General features: G+C 38.8%; 1 protein-coding gene across 2 annotated transcripts in view; it reads right to left on the bottom strand.

Moving 5' to 3' along the window:
• Positions 1 to 22,029, bottom strand: part of FMO2 (flavin containing dimethylaniline monoxygenase 2) — a 34,739-nt gene extending 12,710 nt beyond the window's left edge. The window contains exons 1-4 of one of the 2 annotated variants that reach the window (XM_032389389.1): positions 21,980 to 22,029; positions 21,477 to 21,614; positions 9,193 to 9,381; positions 5,722 to 5,884 (exon numbers count right to left, since the gene is read on the bottom strand). In XM_032389389.1, the coding sequence (XP_032245280.1) occupies positions 5,722 to 5,884; positions 9,193 to 9,381; positions 21,477 to 21,608 (484 nt within the window). In that variant the 5' untranslated portion in view covers positions 21,609 to 21,614; positions 21,980 to 22,029. Of the gene's footprint in view, positions 1 to 5,721; positions 5,885 to 9,192; positions 9,382 to 21,476; positions 21,615 to 21,979 lie in introns of those variants that run through there. The other variant, XM_032389391.1, reaches the window with a different exon arrangement.
• Positions 22,030 to 23,117: the final 1,088 nt, after the last annotated feature.

Raw genomic sequence — 23,117 nt, 5'->3', positions numbered from 1 at the left:
AAATGTTTGGTAGAATTCCCCTGGGAAGCCATCTGGCCCTGGGCTTTTGTTTCTTGGGAGATTTTTGATGACTGCTTCAATAACCTTAGTGGTTATAGGTCTGTTCAGGTTTTCTATTTCTACCTGGTTCAGTTTTGGTAGTTGATACATCTCTAGGAATGCATCCATTTCTTCCAGGTTATCTAAATTGCTGGCATAGAGTTGCTCATAATATGTTCTTATAACTGTTTGTATTTCTTTGGTGTTGGTTGTGATCTCTCCTCTTTCATTCATGATTTTGTTGATTTGGGTCATTTCTCTTTTCTTTTTGATAAGTCTGGCCAGGGGTTTATCAATCTTGTTAATTCTTTCAAAGAACTAGCTCCTAGTTTCATTGATCTGTTCTACTGTTCTTTTAGTTTCTATTTCATTGATTTCTGCTCTGATCTTTATTATTTCTCTTCTCCTGCTGGGTTTAGGCTTTATTTGCTGTTCTTTCTCCAGCTCCTTTAGGTGTAGGGTTAGGTTGTGTACTTGAGACCTTTCTTGTTTTTTGAGAAAGGCTTATATTGCTATATACTTTCCTCTTAGGACTGCCTTTGCTTCATCCCAAAGATTTTGAATAGAAGAATGTGTATTCCGTTGCTTTGGGATGGAATGTTCTGAATATGTCTGTGAAGTCCATTTGGTTCAGTGTGTCATTTAAAGTCTTTATTTCCTTGTTGATCTTTTGCTTAGATGATCTGTCCATTTCAGTGAGGGGGTGTTAAAGTCCCCCACTATTATTGTATTGTTGTCGATGTGTTTCTTTGCTTTTGTTATTAATTGCCTTATATAATCGGCTGGCCCATGTTAGGGACATAGATATTTACAATTGTTAGATCTTCTTGTTGGATAGACCCTTTAAGTAGGATATAGTGTCCTTCCTCGTCTCTCATTACAGTCTTTGGTTTAAAATCTAATTTGTCTGATATAAGGATTGCCACCCCAGCTTTCTTTTGGTGTCCATTAGCATGGTAAATGGTTTTCCACCCCCTCACTTTCAATCTGGGGGTATCTTTGGGTCTAAAATGAGTCTCTTGCAGACAGTGTATTGATGGGTCTTGTTTTTTAATCCAATCTGATAGTCTGTGTTTTTTGATTGGGGCATTTAGCCCATTTACATTCAGGGTAACTATTGAAAGATAGGAATTTAGTGCCATTGTATTGCCTGTCAGGTGACTGTTACTGTATATTGTCTGTGTTCCTTTCTGGTCTATGCTGCTTTTAGGCTCTCTCTTTGCTTAGAGGACCCCTTTCAAGATTTCTTGTAGGGCTGGTTTCATGTTTGCAAATTCCTTTAGTTTTTGTTTGTCCTGGAAGCTTTTTATCTCTCCTTCAATTTTCAATGACAGCCTAGCTGGATATAGTATTCTTGGCTGCATATTTTTCTCACTTAGTGCTCTGAATATATCCTGCCAGTCCTTTCTGGCCTGCCAGGTCTCTGTGGATAGGTCTGTTGCCAATCTAATGTTTCTACCATTGTAGGTTACATATCTCTTGTCCTGAGCTGCTTTCAGGATTTTCTCTCTGTCTCTGAGACTCGTAAGTTTTACTATTAGATGTCGGGGTGTTGACCTATTTTTATTGATTTTGAGAGGGGTGCTTTGTGCTTCCTGGATTTTGATGCCTGTTTCCTTCCCCAAATTAGGGAAGTTCTCTGCTGTAATTTGCTCCAATATACCTTCTGCCCCTCTCTCTCTTTCTTCCTCTTCTGGGATCCCAATTATTCTAATGTTGTTTCGTCTTATGGTATCGCTTATCTCTCGAATTCTGCCCTCGTGATCCAGTAGTTGTTTAGCTCTCTTTTTCTCAGCTTCTTTATTTTCCATCATTTGGTCTTCTATATCACTGATTCTTTCTTCTGCCTCATTTATCCTAGCAGTTAGTGCCCCCATTTTTGATTGCACCTCATTAATAGCCTTTTTGATTTCGACTTGGTTAGATTTAGTTCTTTTATTTCTCCAGAAAGGTTTCTCTAATAACTTCCATGCCTTTTTCAAGCCCAGCTAGTATCTTTAAATTGATGATTCTGGACTCTAGATCCGACATCGTACTAATGTCCATATTGAGTAGGTCCCTGGCAGTCGGTACTACCTCTTGTTCTTTTTGTTGAGGTGATTTCTTCCGTCTTGTCATTTTGTCCAGAGGAGAATAGATTAATGAGAGAACAAAATGCTAGCAGGGTAACAACGTCCCCAGAAAATATACTCTAAACAAATCAGAAAAGACCTGAAGCAGTGGGAAAAGAAAGGGAAAGAGAGAAAAAAGAAAAAGAAAAAAAAAGAAAAAGAAAAAGATAAAGATAAAAACAAACGAAAACAGAACAAAACAATAAAAAACCAGAATATGATCAAATATGATCAGGGTGGTATATAGATCAGTGCCACACACTAGATTTTGGGTGTATTTTGGTCTGTTAGAAGAAAGTGCCTCCCAAAATTTTAAAGAAAGAAAAACTTATATATGTACAAAAATAAGGGTTGATATGATGAAGGGATGAAATATGACTGTAAAGATGAAAATTATAAAAAATTTTATAAAAGGAATTTATAAGAAGTTGGTTGAAAAAAGAAAGAAGAGGATTTAAAAAAAAAGAAAAGAAAAAAAGGGAGAGAATATGATCAGGCAGGAGAGTAGGAAAAAACCATACACTAGAGATTTAGGGTATATTTTGATCTGTTAGAAGAAACTATCTCAAAATTTTAAAGAGAGAACAACTTATATATATATGCCAAAAATACGGGTCACTACTATGAAGGGATAGAATATGACTCTAAAAATGAAAAATAAAAATGTTTTTTAAAAAAGGGATTGATAAGATGTTGGTTGAAAAAGGGAAAAAGAAAAATTCAAAAAAAAAAAGTTAAAAAAAATTTAACATTGAAAGACTACAGAATCATGGTAAAAAAGCCATGGATTCTATGTGCAGTATTCCCCTAGCACTGGAGTTCTGCCGTTCTCATTGATCGGTAAACTTGGTCTTGGCTGGCTGTTCTCGCTGATCTTCTGGGGGAGGGGCCTGTTGCCATGGTTCCCAAATGTCTTTGCCGGAGGTGGAACTGCCCCGCCCTTGCCCGGTTGGGCTAAGTAATCTGCTGGGGTTTGCTCTCCGGAGCTTTTGTTCCCTGCAAGCTTTCTGTACAGCTTTGGAGGACGAGAGTGAAAATGGCGGCCTCCCAATCTCTGCCCTGGAGGAGCTGAGAACTCAGGGCCCCACTCCTCAGTGCGCCCCAGAGAAAAGCAGTCAGTCACTCCCATCTCCCCGGTCTCCGGCCACACTCCGTGCTCACCCGGCCTGTGACTGAGTGTTTCTATCTCTGGCACCGGACCCCGTGTGGAGTCTCCAAACCCAGCAGATCTCTGTGGTGCGCTCCCGCGCTGCTCCTCCCGGGGGAGGAAGGGGAGTCTCCCCAGATCTGCCGCTTGTTGGGTCCCTGCTGGAGGAGCAGTGGCCCGACTGTGGTGCGGATCACAGTTTATGGCAACCCTGAGCTGAGAGCCCGTGCCTCGGCTCCGTCTCTGCAGCCGGCTTTCCCACTCTGATACCTGGGAGCTCTGCCGCACTCCCGGTCTTTCTGTGACCCCGAGGGTCCTGAGACCACACTGTCCCACGAGGGTTCCACCCCCAGCTTAGCCACCGGAGCGACGTCCGTCAGCGGAGCCAACTTCTAAAAGTTCTGATTTTGTGTTCCACGGCTCTATCACTTGCCAGAAGTGGCCAATGGAGGCCCCTCCCCCACCGTCTATCCTCCCGAATATCACCTCGGATTCACTTCTCCGCACGTTCTACCTTCCAGAAAGTGGTCGCTTTTCTGTTCAGAGATTTGCTGCTATTCTTTTCTTCGATCTCCTGTTGAGTTTGTAGGTGTTCAGAATGGTTTGATCCCTATCCAGCTGAATTCCTGAGACCAGATGAAATCCAGGTCTCCTACTCCTCCACCATCTTGCTCCGCCCCCTGGATAAGCCATTTTGAAGACAAGCTTCCTTGTATCTTTCCCAGGAAAATATGACTTTATTAAATAATTGTCTTTGATGGTGGGTTTCTTGAAAGAACCTTTAGATCATTAGTTTTCAAAGTGTGGTCCTTTGACCAGCATTTTTAGCTGGAACCTGGGAACTTGTTGGAAAGGCAAAATCTCAGCTTCATGATACCATATCTACTGAATTGGAAATGCCAGAGGTGGAGCCTTGCAAGTTTTTTTTAAAAGTCCTTCAGGTAATTCTTTTTGAGAATCAATGCTTTAGGGTAGAAGATCTCACACCTGGCTGCATATTTTTTTTTAAATTTATTTATTTGAGAGAGAGCACGAGTGGGGGTTGGGGTTTGAGGGAGGGGCAGAAGGAGAGGTAGTGAGATTTTCAGGCAGGCTCTTCACTGAGCATGGAGCCCCAGTTGGGATTGGGGGGGAGGGGGCATGACCTCACGACCCCGAGATCATGACCTGAGCTGAAACCAAGAGAGGCTTAACCAACTGTGTCATCCAGGTATCCCTTACCTGGCTGCATATTAAAATCCCTTGAGTAACCCTTAAATGATCTAAGCCTACCCTATACTAATTGAACTTTGGAAGTCATAAGGATGTTAGAAGCTCAACAGATGGTTTGAATGTGAGGCCTGGACTGTGAACCACTGTATTAGATGTTTCCCTGAGGGCCTTCAGAAGGAAGTACGCTCTCTGAGAGAAGGGTCTGGGAGTTACCAGGACAGATGGTTGTGGGGTTCCCTTGTTTGCACTCCTCTCCTTCTCTCTGTCCAGTAGGAACACTTATTTCCAGGGAATCTCCTCAATAACCCATCTGTAAGCATGGCTCTGAGGAAAAGTCTCCAAGGACATAAAAAAGTCATGGTGTTTGGCAGGATAGATAAAGGCACATGGCTATAAGGGCCTCTCCAACAGAGAACCAATTTGGGTGAAAATTCTCTGAAGTTCTGGGGAAGGTTTAGTGACTTTGGAGGAAGTTGCTGAAGTCCCGGTGTCATGAAGACCCAAAGAGGTCAACAAACAAAGATGGTATGTGGAGACTTTCATCCCTCTAGCTCTGTCCAGATCTTAATATTATGCCCAGTTGCAGTCGCTAATTCTGCTTGTCAATCCAACCTCCATATAAAATACCTGGACACTGTAGGGGAGCAAAATTTGTCACCTCAAAATGTGTCTCCTTGGCATGTGGATTATTTTAGGCTAATAATTTTTAAGAAACAGAAGGCTTAGAAAAACTTTGACTTTCCCCCCTACTGCCTAAAAGAATTTAGATAGAGGATCTGCTCCAGGAAGGGAGCTGTCACCATAGACAACTATAGTATAATAGAATTAGGTGAGGTGGACAGGGAGGAGCAGTCTGTTAAAATTCCTCTCTGTGTCCCACTGTTTCTGAGTGGTCCAGGAAACATTAGTTACCAAACATTTATCCTTTTTCATCTTCCTGTGAATTGTCATCCTTCCCTTTGTAGTCCCCAGCCCCTACATCCTTCTCTTTAGCTCAGAATGGCATGTAAGCTGCAATTGCCTGACTGCCTGTGGGCTTCATATTCTTATGGAGTCTCTATATGCATGGTTGCATTTTATTTTTTTCTTATTAATCTGTCTCACGTCAATTTAACTCTTAGACTAAGCCCAAAGAATGTTGAAAGGTAAGGAAAAATTTTTCCTCCCCAACAACACCCTCTCTGTAAAGCTGGGAATCCCCACAGGCCTCACCTGGAAATGACTCCAGTGGGATGTGAGGGAGGATGTGATGGCCGCTGCAAACCATAACTGCGTCAAAGACAGCACTTTGCTTCTTGCTGTTGCTCTCAGTAACAACCTCCCATTGGCCAGAAGATGAGAAATCCGTGTGTTTTTTCACACTGAGGACAGTTGTCTTGAACAAACACAGAGAAGGCATAATTGAACATTACTCTGGCATAACAGGGGCTTCACACAGTACCCTGGGAGTGGGAATGGGTAAAATGCAAGGTGTGACTCCATTTAGGTTCCATACGAATCCAGTTCAAACTGCTTAGAGCAAAGACTGCTAAGTGTCCCCTTCTCATTCTTCTTTGGTGGGGAGCTACCAAGGATATGGTACTTTGTGCAAGACTCAGCCGTGGGAACCAGTCTGTTAAAGACTGAATAAGGACTCAAGAGAGAGAGACATAAAAGAAACACAAAGTCTGGGCAAGATATAGAACACATGTCCATCATTCAAATGATCACATAGTCAGTATTTATTAAGAATCTTTTATGTGTCCACCTCTGTGCAGACTCTGTATTAGAGAAGATATTTCATGTGAAGCACTTTGCATCGTGTCTGGCACATTGTCAGCATCCTATGAATGGTAGTTGTTCATGTTATTATTTTTCAAACAGAGTACATCATGTTAGCAATATAGTTCATGATCTCATTTGGATGAAATAATTTATGTTCATTAATTTTTTTTTATGTAGCTCACTGTCTGAAGGGCTATGAATTTTTAAAAGTATCCATAAAGGTTTTACATCTTTGATGTTTAAGAAACAATGTCAAGTGGAAGCAAAGTTTTTCTCACTTCTAGAGTAATGGCATGTTCCTCCTGCTTATAAGTATTTGAGTCCCATATACATGCTTTTCAAATTTTCAGATATTTAAAAAAAATGCTGGTTTGGCAATTTTTGAAGTTGTTTCCGTTAAAAAAATATATACAGACTATTAGCATAAAGCTTGCAAAGGACTATAAAATGTCTGGGCAATTTTGGCTGAGATTAAAGATTTCAGATTTGCAGTTTAGAGTAGTAGATTAGGTAAAGTACTGTGGATTATTGCTATTCAAGATATGGTTTGAGAACCAACACCTTCAGTATTCACTCAGGAGTTTATTAGAAATGCAACAGAACCTTTTACAGCCTAACATCTTATGGCTAATACCAACTCAGAGACCAATAATGGAAATGAGTGTCCCTAACTCCTCTCTAACCTCCAGGAAACTGAACAGCAGTAATACAATAAATAAGAGAAATAGCTCTCTTACAACTTTAACCTGATCTTTCAAAGAACAGATAATAAAAAGTACATACCATAAGAGGGCAGTATATCTGTTAAATAAATTGATAATCGAATGGACAAAGACCTACTTCTGGTATAAAAAGATCTGTTATTCATAAGATGGATCCCCCAGGAGATGGGTAATAGTTTTCTAATGTAGTACCTTAGATACATTTTAATGGCATTTACAAATATAGATTTCTACCACAATCAGCTATTATAAATTAATATAATACAAACCTGGAACAAAACTGAAATTACTGAGAAAATGAGAAGTGTTACAAAAAAATTAGTTCACTGAAAGACCTAAATGTGAGACAGGAATCCATCAAAATCCTAGAGGAGAACACAGACAGCAACCTCTTTGACCTTGGACACAGCAACTTCTTGCTAGACACATCTCCAGAGGCAAGGGAAACAAAAGCAAAAATGAACTATTAGGACTTCATCAGGATTAAAAGCTTTTATACAGCAAAGGAAATAATCAACAAAACTAAAAGGCAACCAATAGAATGGGAGAAGATATTTGCAAATGACATATCAGATAAAGGGCTAGTATCCAAAATCAATAAAGAACTTATCAAACTCAACACCCAAAACCCAAAAACTCCAGTCAAGAAATGGGCGGAAGACATGAACAGACATTTCTCTAAGAAGACACACAAATGGCTAACAGACAGATGAAAAAAATGCTCACCATCACTCGGTATTGGGGAAATAAAAATCAAAACCACAGTGAGATACCACCTCACAGGGATCAGAATGGATAAAATTAACAACTCAAGAAACAACAAATGGTGAGGAGGTGGAGAAAGGGGAACCCTCTTACACTGTTGGTGGAAATGCAAGCTGGTGCAGCCACTCTGGAAAACGGTATGGAGGTTCCTCAAAAAGTTAAAAATAGAACTACCCTATGACCCAGCAATTGCACTACTAGGTATTTACCCAAAGGATACAAACATAGTGATTTGAAGTGGCACATTCACCCCAATGTTTATAGCAGCAATGTCCATAATAGCCAAACTATGGAAAGAGCCCAGATGTCCATTGACAGATGAAAGGATAAAGAAGATGTAGTTATGTACACACAATGCAATATTACTCAGCCATCAAAAAAGAATGAAATCTTGCCATTTGCAGTGATGTGGATGGAACTAGAGCATATTATGCTAAGTGAAATAAATCAGTCAGAGAAAGACAAATACCATATGATTTCATTCATATGTGGAATTTAAGAAACAAAACAGATGAACATCGAGGAAGGGGAGGAAAAATAAAATAAGATAAAAACAGAGAGGGAGAAAAACCATAAGATACTCTTAACCATAGGTAACAAACTGAGAGTTGCTGGAAGGGAGGTAGGTGGGGACATGGGGTAATTAGGTGATGGGAATTAAGGAGGGCACTTGATGTAAGGAACACTGGATGTTATATGCAACTGATGAATCACTAAATTCTACCCCTGAACTAAATTGAATTTAAATTAAAAAAAAATTTTAACTCACTAATATTTATTCAGAGATATAATTTAATTTTATTTACTAAGCACAGTTACTAGTTTTCAGAGTGTAGGTTATTGATAAAAATTCAGCATATTTAGTGAGAATATTGTTTTCTTGTTGATTATTTGTTTTTGAGGTAACACAGGAAAGATAGTTATAATTGTATTTCAAAATGATCCTGCCATCCTTATGTTGCTAGAGAATGCACCATGCCCACCCCCCGCCCCCAAATACCAAAAATAGTTTCTACAGGCTTATGAAATGGAGAACTGTGAGCTTATTTAGTACATTTTTTTCTTAGAAATTCCATTTCTACAGAGAAGATTAGGAAATGAAATAGTAGTTTGATTTTTTTCTTCTGTGCTTTCAAGGGAAATGAGGCTAGGAGTCTGCAGTGGTTATAGGTATTAGCTTAATTGCAGTTTCATCAATATCATCATTATTCAAACCCTTAGTTTTAACAGGTGATTTTTCTCTTCGCTAATGTGTACATAATCTTTAATATCACTACCTTTTAGGTCTTCTATCATGCTCTTATCTTCCAGGAAAGAATTGGATTGGAACACTTGGTTTTATTCACAATTTCTTTCATTACTAGAGTAACTTCTCTATTTAAATGTGAGCTGAACCCATGTAGAGAAAACCATTCTCCCCAAAATACAATACCTGGAACTGAATATATTTTAGAAGATCAAACTTTCTGGCAAAAATTCTGAAATATTCCAGGAGCTTAGAATTGTGCAGGAAGTTTGGAAAGTCTTCAGGCATTGGAAAGTCACTGAAACAAGACATTTCTTTGCTGGTGTTGGTGATGACAGATTGATAGATACTTGCTCGGCCATCTTCAACATTTTCCTGAAGAATCAAATAAAAAAGAATAATAATCATGTTGCATTTATAACAATCCCTTAGTGTTTTACACTTTTTCCAAATCTAACCCTTGGGAGATGTGATTCTCTTTCATTGTTGTAGCATGATGGCAGTGTCTGGGTGATGGGGTATAACATCATCATCCCATGAGATAGGGCCCAGTTAGGGCCCTCCAGTGTTGCTCCCTGGAGGGGCTATTACCATTGGTGGGAATGGGAGTGGGGACAATCCTCCTTTTGGCACATTGCAGGATATTTAGCATCCCAGGTCTCTACCTATTTAATGCCAGCCATTGTGACAATTAGACCCATTCCAAAAATCCCCCTGGGGAGACTATACCCACCTTCCTTTAGGAACGAATAAATTCTGGGGCACTGGTCAGAAAACATAATGGAGAATTTCAATTAAAATGAATACTTCTGGGGCACCTCTGTGGCTCAGTCAGTTTAGCCTCTGCATTTGGCTCAGGTCATGATCTCAGGATCCTGGGATTGAGCCCTGTTGGGTTCCCTGCTCAGCGGGGAGTCTGCTTCTCCTTCTGCCTCCTCCCCCCCTGCTCATGCTCATGCTCTGTCTCTTTTTCTCTCTCTCTAATAAATAAATAAAATCTTTTAAAAAAATGAATACTTCTGGGGGCAGGTAGTTTTCACATCTTAATTTGAATGCACTACCTTCATTTTATGCTTTATGCAAATCAACCTTCCTCAAGTGATAAAAGTGAAAGCATTAGTACCAATCGATCTTAAACTTGAATATAAATGTTGGTGAGTATGCTTTGGTAAAACTGGAGGTAGCTCATAATATGGTTGAGTTTATAATTTCCTCTAAGCACACTGAAATCAGCAGGTTATCAGAGAGGCTTGCATAAGAAAATTTAAATAATGCCACCCAAGAAATCCTCAGTAAATGCTTCTGAGCAATTTGAGGCTAGTGGTTGAAAATTAAAATACCATGATTTATTCATCCAGAGTTCAAGGTCATTGTATCCTTGTGTATGAGAGGGAAACCCCTTCATATTTTAACGGAAACTCCCTTAGCATTCAAACACTTACACACAGTTAACACCACACTGAACTCTAATCACCTAGAAAGCTGGCTGACCCTGATCTCAAAGCCTTAAAAAAGAGTAAACCATGGGATCTCACCTCTTTTATCAGCAAAGTTTTTATATGCATTGGGCCTCACTATGTGCTAAGTTCAAGATTATTAGTACCAATATGAGGTACCAAAGCTAAAACAATGTTTGTACTCAGATTATGTCATTTAAGAGCGATATGTAGAATACTTGCTAAATAAGTCTTTGTTTATAAGGATTCTCCTGAAACTGTAACAACAGTATCATCGGAGCCTTGATTCTGGACTAGGAAAGTTAAAGGCATTGCTCCTGTTCATGTTCAAAAGGCCTCATCTTGGCCTATGGTAGGCATGGATGAATGAATGGATGAGTGAATGAATGAGAAAGAGAGATAGAAGGAATGCAGAAGGCAGGAGCTTCAAATTGCATAATACTAGAGTCATACTGATATGTAAACTATTTCTGGATGTTTCAACATGGTCGAATACAATGTCCTTGGTAAGACTAAGTGCCTGACTTCCCTACCCAACCAAATTCTCAAACTTGGAAATACAGTTGACCCTCAAACAACATGGGTTTGAACTGCGTGGGTTCACTTATACTTGGGTGTTTCACAGTACTTAGGATTTTCTAATAACATTTCTTTTCTCTAGCTTGCTTTAGTGTAAGAATACAGTATATAATACACATAACATACAAGGTATGTGTTAATCGACTGTTTATGTTATCGGTAGGGCTTCTGGTCAACAGTAGGCTATTAGTAGTTATGTTCTGGGGGAGCCAAAAGTTATACATAGATTTTCAACTGTGTGGGGTTCAGCACCCCAACCCTTGTGATGTTCAAGGGTCAACTGTATTTCATGAGGCAAAGAAATACCAATTTTTTTTCTCAAGACCAGGTAATTTTATAAGTAGTACAGAGTAGAGTTAAACGTGAGAGCCCTGGTGTCAGATGGGGTTTATATCCTGATTCTACCACCCTTAATGACTTTATAGCCATGGGCAAGTCACTTGTCAATTTCCTCAGTTTCTCCTGTAAAATGGGGTTCATTAATAATTACAACATTGAACAATTGTTATCAGGCTGAGATTAGACAAAGTGCTTAGCACAAAGCCTGACTTCAAATAAGTGCTCAACACATGTTTGCCTCTGTTGCTAGGATTATAGGTCATCAGGGTTAATCTTACTAAACCAGTCATAGATTTGGAATAGCTAAACTAAGATTGTTGTACTATAGCCAACATGTTAGTTTTTTCAAGCACCAATAAAGTGGCTTTGAAATGTGGTTGGCTCCTCTGTCAGGTCACTTTTAAGGGCACTTGGAGTGATGAGAACTGGTTCTGATGTCTGAGCTCCTATAGTAATTTCAGAGTCCAGGCAAGACTCTCCTCTGGGAGTTGTACTGGTGTAATTTGTCAATAATTGATGGTGACATCACAAATTTCTTTCCTGAAGATCATGTAATAATCTTAATTATGGTTGATTGGTATACAGTTGTTAAAAAAAGCTTTATTTCTATATGTACTTCTTCCTATGTTGGCTGAAGCAGATGTCTATGTGTTTAGATAAATCTGGGTAAAACTGGGGTTTGCTGAGGGTAATAAAGGAAGAATGATTCTTATTAATAAACAAATACATATCAATCATCTCTCTTGTCTAGGCCCTGAGCTTGGAGTTAGGGACAAAAACAGGACACACAGTTTCTATCTCTAGGGAGCTTATTACTACATTGAATAAAAATGCATTTGGACTTTTAGGACGGAAAGGTGGAGACAGAATAAGATGACAAGCCAAAAAGAGGAAGACACAGCTTTCAAAATAGATAAATGTAACTCACATACATAATTTAAAATATAAGCAGTGCCAGGGTGTCTGGGTGGCTCAGTGTCTGACTCTTTTTTTTTTTTTTTAAGTGTCTGACTCTTGGTTTCAGCTCAGGTCTTGATCTCAGGGTCTTGAGTTCAAGCCCCACATTGGGCTCCACACCCAGCATGGAGCCAGCTTTAAAAATATACATTTAAGCACAAATACTGATAGTCTGAATTTCCTAGCAGACAGAATATGCTACAATTTATCTGTTTAAAATAAATGATCATATGATAAAGTATTTTCCTAATATGGAATTTTCTGAATATCAGAGGACTATATAGCAAAATCAAGTTAGTTCAGACAGCACTGATTTAGAATTTATGATCTTTTGATCAAAGGTTGGACTGAAGTTTATCTTTGACTCTATAAAAATAAAAAGGTTGTGAAGACTAATCTAAGTTTAAGAAAGATTATAAGGGTGAGGCACCTGAGTGGCTCAGTTGTTAGGCGTCTGCCTTCTGCTCAGGTCATGATCCCAGGGTCATGGGATCGAGCCCTGCATCGGGCTCCCTGCTTGGTGGGAAGCCTGCTTCTCCATCTCCCACTCCCCCTGCTTGTGTTCTCTCTCTTGCTGTGTCTCTCTCTGTCAAATAAGTGAATAAAATCTTAAAAAAAAGAGAAAGATTATAAGGGTAATATTTAATCTACTAGAGGGAGCAAGCTTATATAGCAAAAATAGATTACCTTATTACAAATGTGAATTACAAAAACTTACTAATTAGTCATTTTCATTGTGAAGCATTATTATATTGACCTCTACCAATCAATATTTTGTTCACATGGCTAGTTACTTAAGCAGTTGGAAATAATAAAATTGTATTTCTTTAAAAATATTCTATCATTCCAAATTTTTACTCTTTCAGGTGGACCTTATATCTATCTGCTCCATTGCTTGAAATGAGTAAGACAAACTATTTTTATGTTCTTGTCCTACAGTTTGGGATAAAATTGTGGTTCCCAAATGCCATTCAGGGGACCAGTTGCATTATAAGAATTCAGGGGAGCTTTGAAAAAAAATATAAAGTCCAAGTAGGTCTGGTTTGGGTCCAGACATCTGTATTTTAGAAGTGCTCCCCTGCTGATTCTTATGCATATGAACATGGGGAACCACCACATTTATTAGACCATCACTGCATTCTGCTCTCTCTCCATTAGGCTGGTATCTCTAGATCTCTGGCTTTGATCATCAATAGTGACCCCCAGTTAAACTCCCTGACCCCAATATTGCCCTCTTTCTTTACTGCCTTCAGGGTAAAGAGTATACTCCTTGGCATGGGACACACATTTCTCATGATGAGACCCTGGCTATCTTCTCTAGCCCCATCAGTTACCACCCACCAGTCTGCATCCTTCATTCTAGCTGTATCACGTGACTTTATCTTCTCTAAGTGTGTCAGGCTTCTTGAGCTTCTGTATTTTTGCACATGCCACTCACTCTACCTAGAACACTCTTTCTCCATATTCACATGCCTGATCTCTGCTTATTGTCAAGACAAATGAAAGCATTACACCCTCTAGGAAGCTTGCCCTATTCTGTACTGCATGAGATTCTGTGCTTTCCATAACATTTAGTGTAAGAACCCTTACAAAATTGACTCTGATATGGATTTTCTTTAGTATTTCCTCTCATGAACTATAAGCCCTGAGACTGTGGGAGTGCTGTGCATTTTTAGTACTGTGAAAATTAGCAACAGAAAACCTCACTAAAATGGAGTTGGGAGGTTTTGGCCCCAACACTTCTTGTCAGTTGCAGACCCAGCAGGAAGAGATGGGCTTGACCTTGCACATGGATACTACTCTACTCTTCCATCTGGAGGAAGAGATGCTTTCCTCATCCTCCTGGGAAACAGCTCAGCCAATGAGAAGCTACCATACCCCAAATTCCCAGTTTACTCCAATGGACTTTTAGTTTATAACAGTCTTCCCAACTTACCCCTTTTCTCCCTAAAAAAAAAAAAAAATCCCTTTACTTTTTTCCCTGACTTGCCTATGATTTTGCCACAGCTTGTTTGTCCCAGATTGCAATTCTCTTTTATTCCTGAGCAAACCCATCGTTTGCTGGTAAAATCTTATTTTATTTTTAAGGTCAACAGTACCTAGCATATGCCTGGGATATTGTACAAAATCATTTAATATGTTGAAAGAATGAAAGAATATGTAATGTTAACCAGAAGCATTTTTCATCACTGCAAATAGGGCTTAATGATACTAAAATGGACATTCAGTAGCATAGTGGGAATAAGTAAATGTTTTGCTAGTAGTATGCTATAAACTTTTTTCTGTTCTATTACATGCAAACATTACTTCTTTAAAAGTATTATGGCAAGTTAACCAATGTATATCTTAAACTACTGGTGAATAGGCTTAATTAAGGACCATGCATAGTATTTTATATTTCATTGCCTGGAAAGTTACAAATATCTAATATGTTAAACTTGCTTCCATTAAATGGGCAGCAAGGTACAAATGCCTAAATTATATTGAATTATGCTGTGATAGATTCTTGGGTTAAATTTACCTAAGGGAATGCCCAAAAGTAAAACAAGGGAAAGGTGGTTATCTCTTCTGGAGAGCAAATGGCTGTTCTAAACCAATGAAGAGGAGCAGAGTTTGCCACCCTAGAATATGTCCGTTTAGCATGGGGATTATTTTAAACTGGTTTATTTATTTTTATTTAAATTCAATTAGCCAGCATATAGTGCATCATTAGTTTTTGATAAAATGTTCAATGATTCATTAGTTGCGTATAACACCCAGTGCTCATCACATCACATGCCCTCTTTCATGCCCATCACCCAGTTAACCCCATCCCCCCACCCACTTCCCTTTCTGCAACCCTCAGTTTGTTTCCCGGAGTGAAGAGTCTCTCATGGTTTCTCTCCCTCTCTGATTTCTTCACATTCAGTTTTCCCTCCCATCCCATATTGTCCCTTGCACTATTCCTTATGTTCCACATATAAGTGAAACCATATGATAATTATCTTTCTCTGACTGGCTTATTTCACTCAGCATAATACCCTCCAGTTCCATCCACATTGATGTAAATGGTGGGTATTCATCCTTTCTGATGGCTGAGTAATATTCCATTGTATATATGAACCACAGCATCTTTATCCATTCATCTGTTGAAGGACATCTCAGCTCCTTCCACATTTTAGCTATTGCAGACATTGCTGCTATGAACATTGGGGTGCATGTGCCCCTTCTTTCACTACATCTGTATCTTTGGGGTAAATACCCAGTAGTGCATTTGCTGGGTCATAGTGTAGCTCCATTTTCAACTTTTTGAGGAACCTTCATACTGTTTTCCAAAGTGGCTGCACCAGCTTGCATTCCCACCAACAGTGTAAGAGGGTTCCCCTTTCTCTGCATCCTCGCCAGCATTTGTTGTTTCCTGTTTTGTAAATTTTAGCCATTCTATTGGTGTAAGGTGGTATCTCATTGTGGTTTTGATTTGTATTTCCCTGATGGGAAGTGATGTGGAGCATTTTTTCATGTGTCTGTTATTTTTAAGAAACAGCTGCCACAGGGGAAGCTCTGAAGACTGAGTAGAAGTTACCCTTCTGTAAGAGATACTTACATGTAGAAGGGAAATCTCCACTTGTAAGGGTGTCCCCTCAAAGTACCAGGATGAAGGGGGTGAGTCAATCTCTAGAAACTCTTATCAAAGGAGAAGGCAATGACTTAAATCTGCACAACAACCTTACCCTTACTTACTGCTTTTCCTGGTCACCTTCTGTAACTGACTCCCCACCCTCAACATCTTTTGTCTTTAGCTGAAGATGGTATTTAAAGTGATGGCCACTTCAGGGAGTTGCTCAGTTTTCCTGGGTCTCTCCCATGTACAGAAGAGATAGACATGTTATTAAATGTTTGTTCCTTTTCCTCCTGTTACTCTGTCTTATATCAGTTTGATTACTAGACCAGACAAAGAACCTAGAAGGGAAGAAGGGGAAACTTTTCTGTGCCTACACTGGTCCTGTATAATGCTAAACTTCAAGTGAACAGAATGTGCTGTTAAAAAGAACAAGCTGTTTGTGGGTGTTCTCAGTCGGTTAAGCATCTGCCTTCAGCTCAGGTCATGATCCCAGGGTCCTGGGATGGGCCCCACGTCAGGCTCCCTGCTCAGCGGGGAGCCTGCTTCTCTCTCTGCCTGCCACTCCTTCTGCTTGTGTGCGCGTGCTCTCTCTCTATTGGACAAATAAATAAAATCTTAAAAAAGAAAAAGAACAAGCTGTTTGAAACAAAAGAGAGACTGTGAGCCATAGGAAAGATAAACAGGAGTGCATGTTCAGGTCAGTGCAGAGATGGTATCATGTGGGAAGTTCCATTTGGTGCTACCCCAGGTGTCTGTTTCACATTTTTATCTTCCTATTTTCAACATTTAAGTCAATAGTTTTGATGGACACAAATACAGGTGATCAAATTTGTGTGTACCCAAAGCATAGAATTGAAAGAATTGAAATAGAATAGACAGAATTGAAATTTCAAATAAACATTTCTTGACCAAGGATAAAACCAACAAAATACTGTTTAACATTCACAAATGTGATTTCCTATAAACTGGATTAAAAATTCAGTTTCATAAGGATAGAATAATAGTGACCCGGGTCATCAATGGTTCAAATAAAAAAGACCCAGAACTTTTTTTAAAAAAAGATTTTATTTATTTGTCAGAGAGAGAGAGAGAGAGAAAGCACAAGCAGGGGAAGCAGCAGGAGGCTTTTTTTTGAGCAAGGAGCCCGATGTGGGACTCAATCTCAGGACCATAGGATCATGACCCAAGCCGAAAGCAGATACTTAACCAACTGAGCTACCCAGACATCCCAAGATCTAGAACTTTTAATTGATCTCAAACTCAATATAAATGATTGGAGTTATGTGAGACAAAGCATGATGGAGAACTTATGTATATTTAATCTCACTATTGTGGCTACTTCTAAGACCTATCAACCACCATTTATTAGTCACTATGGGTAAGCCATTTACCCTTGGTTTTCTTATATTTAAGTTGAAATTAATAATAAATAATGTAAAAGAGTATTGTGAGTATAAAATGATATAATTCATGTGAAAATAATATGAATGATAGCTTTAATTTTGCAAATGCAGAAAAAGCTAATGCAACATTAAATTTGTTTTAGTAGGAGCCAGACCATCCAGGCCAAGTGAAGCGTCAGTCATAAAGGTTAGAGCAGTTGATTATAAATTCTTTGAGGGCCGTGATTGTGTCCAATTCATTCTCCATTGCTCTGAAGCAATGCCAAGCACCTCTTTAGTTCTGAAAAATATATATGTTACAAAAATAAATTGGTTTGGAATATTGGATCTTGTGGGAGTCACATTTTAAGAGAGAAAGTAAAATTTCAGATTGAATCTAGAGGAAGGAAACCAAGATGGAGAGATATTTAGAGACTATTATATGAAGATTAATTAAAATAATTGAGTATACATAGCTAGGAAAAGATATATTTATATCCAAATGTAAAAAACAAACAAGCAAAAAACCAATGTATATTGGTAACTTTCCTGTGAATGCAGGTGTCAGGAACAATGAAAGAGGCAGAGAAGATTAGTGGCTAAAGGAAGATCATGCTTTCCTCTCTTAACACCTCAGTAAGATGATCAACTACGTGGGTTCAGGTATCTTACAGACCTTCATTTTTGTGCTTTTTCCACCACCTATGTTCCCCTGGACAAGTTGTTCATTCCAGATCTCAGCTTCCTTTTCACATGTCCTTGAGGATAATCATAATACCTACTGAAGGGGTTCAGGACAGCCCCCCGCCCCAAACGTGCCACTTTGGCATGAGGATTATTTTGAGCTGGAAGCACTTGAGACCTGATGGGCTCAAGAGAAACTTTTGTACTCCCTTAACCACACAGAAGAATCTAAATTGTGGGTATTTCCCAGAGTAAGGGTTATTAACAGAGATAAATTTTATCTGAGTGACCCATCTGAATGGTAGGGCAAGTATCTAATTACCAAGCATCTATTCTTCTTATGGCCCTGTGAAATGTATTCCTTTCCTCTGAAGTCCCAGAACCACACCCCCTTCTCCTTAGTTCAGAATGACATACACACCTCATTTTGCTTGTCTTTGGAATTCACGTCTATGTGGATTCCCTGTGCTACATCTGTTAAATTTGATTTTCTCCTGTTAATCTGTCTTACGTCAATCTGACTCAGTCCAGCTGGAAGGACTTTTGAGGGGGCAGGAGTTCTTGCTCCCCAACACTACTTTTTAGGAGTATTGTGAAGAAAAAGGATGCATGGCAAGTACTTTTCCATCGCTGGAAAAACGCTAAAAATATGTTAATTACCCACCCTGCCCATGTTCCAAAGCTGCCACTAGGGGCTGCTGGAGAACCTTTTGGAAGAATTCAGCACTCTGAGCTGGGCATGGGGCAAGGATTCTTAAATTTTGTTTTAACTTGTCAGCACTAAATATATTAAGTGACCTTAGAAGGATTGTGTGTAAATATAGAAATTAAAGAATAACCTATTTCCAAAATTGATTCTGGATGGTAGAGTACTGAAGCAGCAAAGCTTCTGGGGGGAGTGGGCATGGTGGCTCCAGCATCCTTTTCAGTACCTCCTCCCTTGAGCAACCCAGTCTGTTGGTAATCAAGACCTTCACATGGCTCCAGTGGCCACCTGTGTGAAATTTTGCATCCTGTATGTTTCACATTGCGGGAGATTATTTGTCTTGTTTGAGTTGAGAAAATTGTTTATGTTTCTTTATTGGATATAGTTTTGAGAGGTTTGAAATGTGATCTTGTTACAGGTTTCAGGAAATTATATACTTAAGCATTTTATATCTAATAAGATTTAATTAATTCAAATTGTAATCTAACTTTTCTAACTCATAGGAAGATATCTCTAATTCTGAAATATTAGACACTGGGAACTGTGTAGGAAAAATATTTTGGGGCAGAAAGAAATCCTCCTGGAATTCATCAAATCATATTTTGCCAGATCATTCAAAATAACTCTCACCTCTTCTGTTGCCAAATTGATGATAATCAAGTAAGGGACATTAGCCTTTTTGATATTAACTCCCAAATCAGGTAATAAAAGAGTGAAAATTTATTATTAAATATTAATTTGTTATAACTTCACATTTCTTCCTTAGGTTAAAAAATCTACCTGGGGGGGGGGGGGGAAGAAACCTCAGTGGAGTCTGTTTGTGAACCTAGAGTGAACAACAACAAAAAATACATCTTTGGTTAAGACAGGGATGACCACCTTATTATATCACCCTCTCAGGAAAAGCTATAATGTTTCTAATGATCAGCTGTTAGTAAGCAATGAATGTGATTCAAGATGTTTTTCCAGTTTCCTCTCTGCAAGTTACCTGTCCTATATAAGGATCAACATCTCACATCACTAGCTCTGATTGTGTTTGTATAGTTGAATGAATAGATTTTTATTCGGTATTTGTGCAATTTGTTTGCAAACTTGTCTCACCATAGGATTCATTTGGGACTCATGTTAAAAACAGATTCCGCTCCTCAGAAGATTTTGATCTTACTGAAGATCACTTACTTACTTACTGAAGTCTGGTCTGGTGTTAAGTATCTTTATTTAATTAAATAATTTATTTGGTGTTAAGTATCTTTAAAAAACCCTCTGGGTGTGTCTTATAGTCATATACATTTAAGAAACCTAAGGTTTCTTAAAAACCTTAAACCAAAAAAGTCTGTTTTGGCATAAAATTCACTTCAAACTCGCAAAGCGCACGTGCTAGATGTCATGCCTTCTCCATAATTGGTCGGCTTACAGGCAGAGCTCTTTGGATGGTCTCTGCTGATGTCAGAATCTGCTTTTAGCATATTCAAACCTTTTGCTTTTGTCTAGAGTGTTCTCACCTGTTCTATCCCTCACTTAGATGTACCTGATACACAATCCTAAAGTTATTGCTCTGGAGTTCTGAGCTGGAACTTCTGTTTAAACTTTTTGAGCAAAAATGCAAGTTGGGCATGGTTATAAGTAGGGGGTTAGCTGTTTAGAAGTCATAGAGACCTGGGTTTGAATGCCAATTCCTCTAGCTGTGTGACCATGATCAACTTATTTAACTTCCCTCAGTTTCTGTTTGCTTATCTATAAAATATAAATATAATTATTGTAGCTAACATTTATTGCCCTCTAAGTTTTTTACATGAATTATCTCCCTTAATCTTCAAAACAGCACTGTGAAATAATTATACTATTCTATTATTATCCCGGTTACACTTAGAAAACTAAGACATAGGGATGTAAATAAGTTTGCCCAAGATCTTGCACTGAGGAGGTGGCAAGCTAGTACGTAAATTCAAAAGACTGTGGGAAAGAATAATTATGAATCTATACAGCTGTCTATCTATATATCTTTCTAATTTTTATGTAAAAACTGTTGAATGGATAGCATTATCAATATTTAGATTTGGCTAATAGAATGAATTGAATGAATATATTTAATAATATCTTTTTATTTTATTTTATTTTTCTTAATGATTTATTTATTTATCTGAGAGAAAGAGAGAGAGCACAAGCAGGAGGGGCAAAGGGAGAGAGAATCTCAAACAGACCCCACGCTGAGCATGGAGCCAGATATCGGGCTCGATCTTAGGACCCTGAGATCACAACCTGAGCTGAAACAGAGTTGGACGCTTAACGTACTGCGCCATCCTGGCACCCCAATAATATCTTTAAAGAGTTTCCCAGCAGTTACCCTAGAGTGTCATCAGTAAAGCTAAGCAAACAAACATGGTTTATTTGTCAGAGAAAAATAGTCAGTAGTAGTAAGAGCACACTCTCTGAAAAAGCACCTGCTCAGTGATTGGAATGGAAGTGACATCTTGAAAAGAATTCCTGTCACTTCTGTTTTGTAATATGCTCTCCAATATTACTATGTGGCTTTGAGAATCACAAGAATGTGGGCTGGAAATTGCAGGATCCATAAGGAAAAGTCCTTTGCATGCCTGGGTTGGCCACCTGGGGTAGGATAGTAGTGATCTGGGAGAGATGACAGCCTATTTCTTTAGTTCCTGTGTAGCTGCATGAAATAAGTCTGATCAAAGTTGCTTAGAAAATCCCCAATAAGGCCCATCTGTAAGCACAATCTGCTCAAGAAACATGAAGATCTTACTTACTTTGAACCTCCACAGCCCTCCAATATCTTCCGTTCGCTCAAAGCAAGTGGGCTCCAGTCCCTCATCCACACAGCACTTCAGAGAGACCAGGCCACTGACCCCAGCTCCAATCACTGCCACCTTCTTTGCCATGGTCTTCTGTCAAGAAGTTGATCAATCAATACTGCTTCACTGGGACAAGAGGTAAGAAAGCTCTCACAGTGTGGTCAGTAATCAGCTGGAAACACCGTAGCAGTGGCAATAAAATAAGTAGCACTAACTTAATAAAACACTTCACTAGTCAAGTCACAGACTCCTCATCCCTTTCCTTGGAAGAAGCCAAATTGTTTCACGGACTTGGCTGCAGACTTTGTTTATGATATCTTGGTTTAGCATTTAAAACCAACTCATTTAACAATGCCAAACCATTTAATAACGTAGTGCCATATGAGCCAAATCTCTTTACATTCTTTGGAGTGCTGAGCATGTCCTTTTCAGCTACTATCCCCAGCTATTATCTTCACCTTCCTTTTGCCTTTTGGTGCTGTCCCTTTGACACAATAGTTTTCTCTGTTGGGTGTGGGCTGGGAAGCAGTCAGAAGTGCTTTAAATGTTGGAGGAGGCTGGGAGAAATAGGAGGAGCTTCTCACTCCTTCAGCATTTTGTAACCTGAAACTCCTGGGCCTTCCTTAGGAGCTCTGAAATTAAGCAAGAGGCTTATATTCTGAGGTCCAGGATAATGATCTTTACAGTAACACCATTATACACTTACACATATCATACACATAGTATAAAAAAAAACCTTTTTATAATGGATGTGACCAATGTTCATCAACAAAGCTGCAAATATGAATAAATAAATAAAGAAGTTAAAATTATCCCTAACCCTACTGTACAGAGATAATTATAACCAACATGGACATTTTAGTATATCTTTCCAGATATTTGTATATCTACACATATACACACCTGAACAAAAATGGAATGACACTCCAAGTGTCATTCCCAATTTGACTTTTCACTTTCTGTTATATCAATACCTTTATATCTATAGCAACACTTTAATGGCTGCATGAATTCTATTTAGTTGATGGATTAGTTATCTATCTAACAAATCTTCATTTCTACTAGTTAGGCACTATTTCTGGCATATGACTGTACGCAGATGAATGAAACAGATTATGTCCCTGGTCTCCTGGAATTTACATTCCTGCTCTGGCCTGGCTTTCTTAGACTTGACAACATCGAGATCCTTGCATACTACGCTCACATGTTCCTAGATTGCTTACCCTGCCCAGACCTATATCTGATCTTCATGTTTCTGCTTGTGTGTGTGCTGGTTTAGACAAACCTACTGGGACGGCCAAGATCTTCCTGTCCATTGACCTCTTTTTGGCTTGATATAGAAATGACTTATTTTTCATAAATAAAACTTCTTTTTATTTTGGATAACTTCCTTTTGTTTACAATCTCAGTTATTGGCACTAACAATTAAGAAGTCTAAATCAAGGGGCTGGAAATCTTTGTGTATCTTGGATATTGTCTAAATGATGAAGATGAAGGACTCTGTTGTTCAACAAGACCAGTGGATCTAAGGACCCTGAGATTTTTTTTATTTTTCTTTATTTTATTTTTATTTTTGTTTTATTATGTTACGTTAAT

Source organism: Phoca vitulina, unplaced genomic scaffold (genome assembly GCF_004348235.1).
Source record: "Phoca vitulina isolate PV1807 unplaced genomic scaffold, GSC_HSeal_1.0 scaffold54, whole genome shotgun sequence".
Lineage (NCBI taxonomy): Eukaryota > Metazoa > Chordata > Mammalia > Carnivora > Phocidae > Phoca > Phoca vitulina.
The sequence above is the reverse complement of the archived record's forward strand: the minus strand, read 5'-3'. Positions and strand labels throughout refer to the sequence as shown.